This window comes from Wasmannia auropunctata, unplaced genomic scaffold (assembly GCF_000956235.1).
Source record: "Wasmannia auropunctata unplaced genomic scaffold, wasmannia.A_1.0 LD336076.1, whole genome shotgun sequence".
Classification (NCBI taxonomy): domain Eukaryota; kingdom Metazoa; phylum Arthropoda; class Insecta; order Hymenoptera; family Formicidae; genus Wasmannia; species Wasmannia auropunctata.
In genome coordinates, this window is record NW_012026814.1 from 7,465,319 (window position 1) to 7,467,418 (window position 2,100).

The 2,100-nt window shown below is 27.1% G+C and overlaps 1 protein-coding gene across 4 annotated transcripts in view; it reads right to left on the reverse strand.

Moving 5' to 3' along the window:
• Positions 1-538: 538 nt before the first annotated feature.
• The window catches only part of LOC105449438 (DNA helicase MCM8-like), a 6,702-nt gene continuing 5,140 nt past the window's right edge, over positions 539-2,100 (reverse strand). For 3 of the 4 annotated variants that reach the window (XM_011688677.1, XM_011688676.1, XM_011688675.1), the window contains exon 4: positions 539-736. In XM_011688677.1, the coding sequence (XP_011686979.1) occupies positions 554-736 (183 nt within the window). In that variant the 3' untranslated portion in view covers positions 539-553. The remainder of the gene's footprint in view (positions 737-2,100) is intronic. The other variant, XM_011688678.1, reaches the window with a different exon arrangement.

A 2,100-nucleotide genomic window follows, 5' to 3' on the forward strand; every position in this document is an offset into this window, starting at 1 on the left:
GTTCTTTTGGCATAAAATGGAAGCTTTTGAACTGAGGATCCGATTGAAAAAAAAATTTTTTTTTTAGTCAGTCTAATGTACAGTTTGTGCAATTAATACCTGGAGTTCGATTTTAGAGTCCACGTTTCGTTTCTTTCGCTTCCTTTCAATTAAACTTTGGAATATTTCAGAAATTTTACCGATCAAAATTGAGATTACATCGGCTGGCTGTCAAAACATAATGTACTGACGCAGCTTATAGTTAGTATGAACGTAAAAATAACTAAAACGAAACATGAACACTAAAATCGAATCCCAAGCATTAATGTACATGCATATGTATATGTTACCATCAAAACCCATAATCCGTTAATATCCGAATTCACTAGTTAAAACTAGAATGGTTAGACGTAAAATGGAAAACCTATGTGGACAGTACAATTATAGATCTCGTTTTGCTTCGTGAACAGAGAGGAAGAAAGGACGGTTGGACCTCAGTACGAAACAATAAACAGTAATTGTAAACCTCGTTTCAATTAAATTTAAAACTAGTTTTAAGTAATGAAATCGGGTTTTAATGATTACAGGTTTTGACGGTAACATATATATGTAAATACTTACCATAACAGTTTAGTTTAAGATCTCGCAAACATATAATTGGTTGATAATTTAATATTCCTAATTTAATTGTTGGTAAACTGCTAATAGAATTCAGAACATACTGCAATTTTTCGTCTGGTACTGTCTTTAAAATTTTCTAAAATTGTAATATAAAAAATGTAAAAAGACAACAAGGACAATTACAAAATAAAACAGAAAATAATTTACAATTATAAGAATATTGTTCTATTCCCAATTTTGTTGCTAAAATTGTTTAGGAAGTTATGTTCAAAGAGGAAGGGAACTGCTTGAAATTCAACTAGTCTCATAGTCCTACACTAAAAAAAACTGATTGTAACAAAAAATAAAATATGCTAGAAATTATTTTATTATTCTAAAATAATATAAAAATGTTTTGGAAATATATTATTTAAAAAATATTATCACTTATTGGGTACTACATTAGATACTGCAGTATTGTTGCATCTAATAGTTACACAGAGCACACTTAATATAAAATAAAGACCTGCTTAAAATATTTTTGTTAAAATTTTTTAACTATATTACAATTTTTAAATATCTTCTAAGTTAGTGTTTTGTACAGAAGTATATTTGAGCTATAATATTTATTTATTATAAAAAGCAGAAAGACAGCTAATTATATTATAGCATTTCATGACAAAGCAATCTCCCAAATTTCTTTGAGCATGTTTTTGGTACTAAAATACTCTATAATTACTTTCAAAATATTACAAAGATCAAATTTATTTCTTCTAAAATGTTAAAAATAAATAATATTTTTTGCCGTTTTGAATGCTCGTTGGTACAGTCTAGGTATTAAAAAAAAAGAATGTTTTTAATATTAAAGTGTTCTAGATATGTGTTAAGAAAATTTTAAGAACTGAAACAAACATCTGCAGGGATTAAGCATTTATTTTTAATATTTTAGAAGCCACAATTATGATCTATATTTTAAAAGTACATATTAGGCCTGTTTTTTATAGCCAAACTGTTGCACTAGTTCACAGTTTATCTTTCTCTTTCTACATTAGAAGAAGAAAGATAAATTCTAAACTAATGTAGCCAGCTAAAAACAGACCTATTGTTAGATATTCCATTACTTTAAATTTGATTTTCTGTTAAATGATAAGAGCAATAAAATTAGGAATAAAACAATAAATTAGTAAATAACACTAAATTTTTTTATACAGGGTGTCCCGTAATGAACGGACCAACGCTTAAAGGTAGATTTCTGAGATCATTAAGACAAAAGTTCCAATACCAAAATGTTGAAGCTATAATACTTTTTGAATTACAAGTGTTTAAAATTAACTAATCAGATCGTCTAAAGTTGATGTGCTCAGGTACGGCACGACGCAAATTCCTAAAAACAAAAGCTGACTTATCATCCCTTTTATTAATATCGATATAAGGATTACATATGTGAATATAAGATTATTTTTATTGATATTTCTGCAAACACATTGCGCAAAAACATTGTACAATAATATTTTCTTTTTT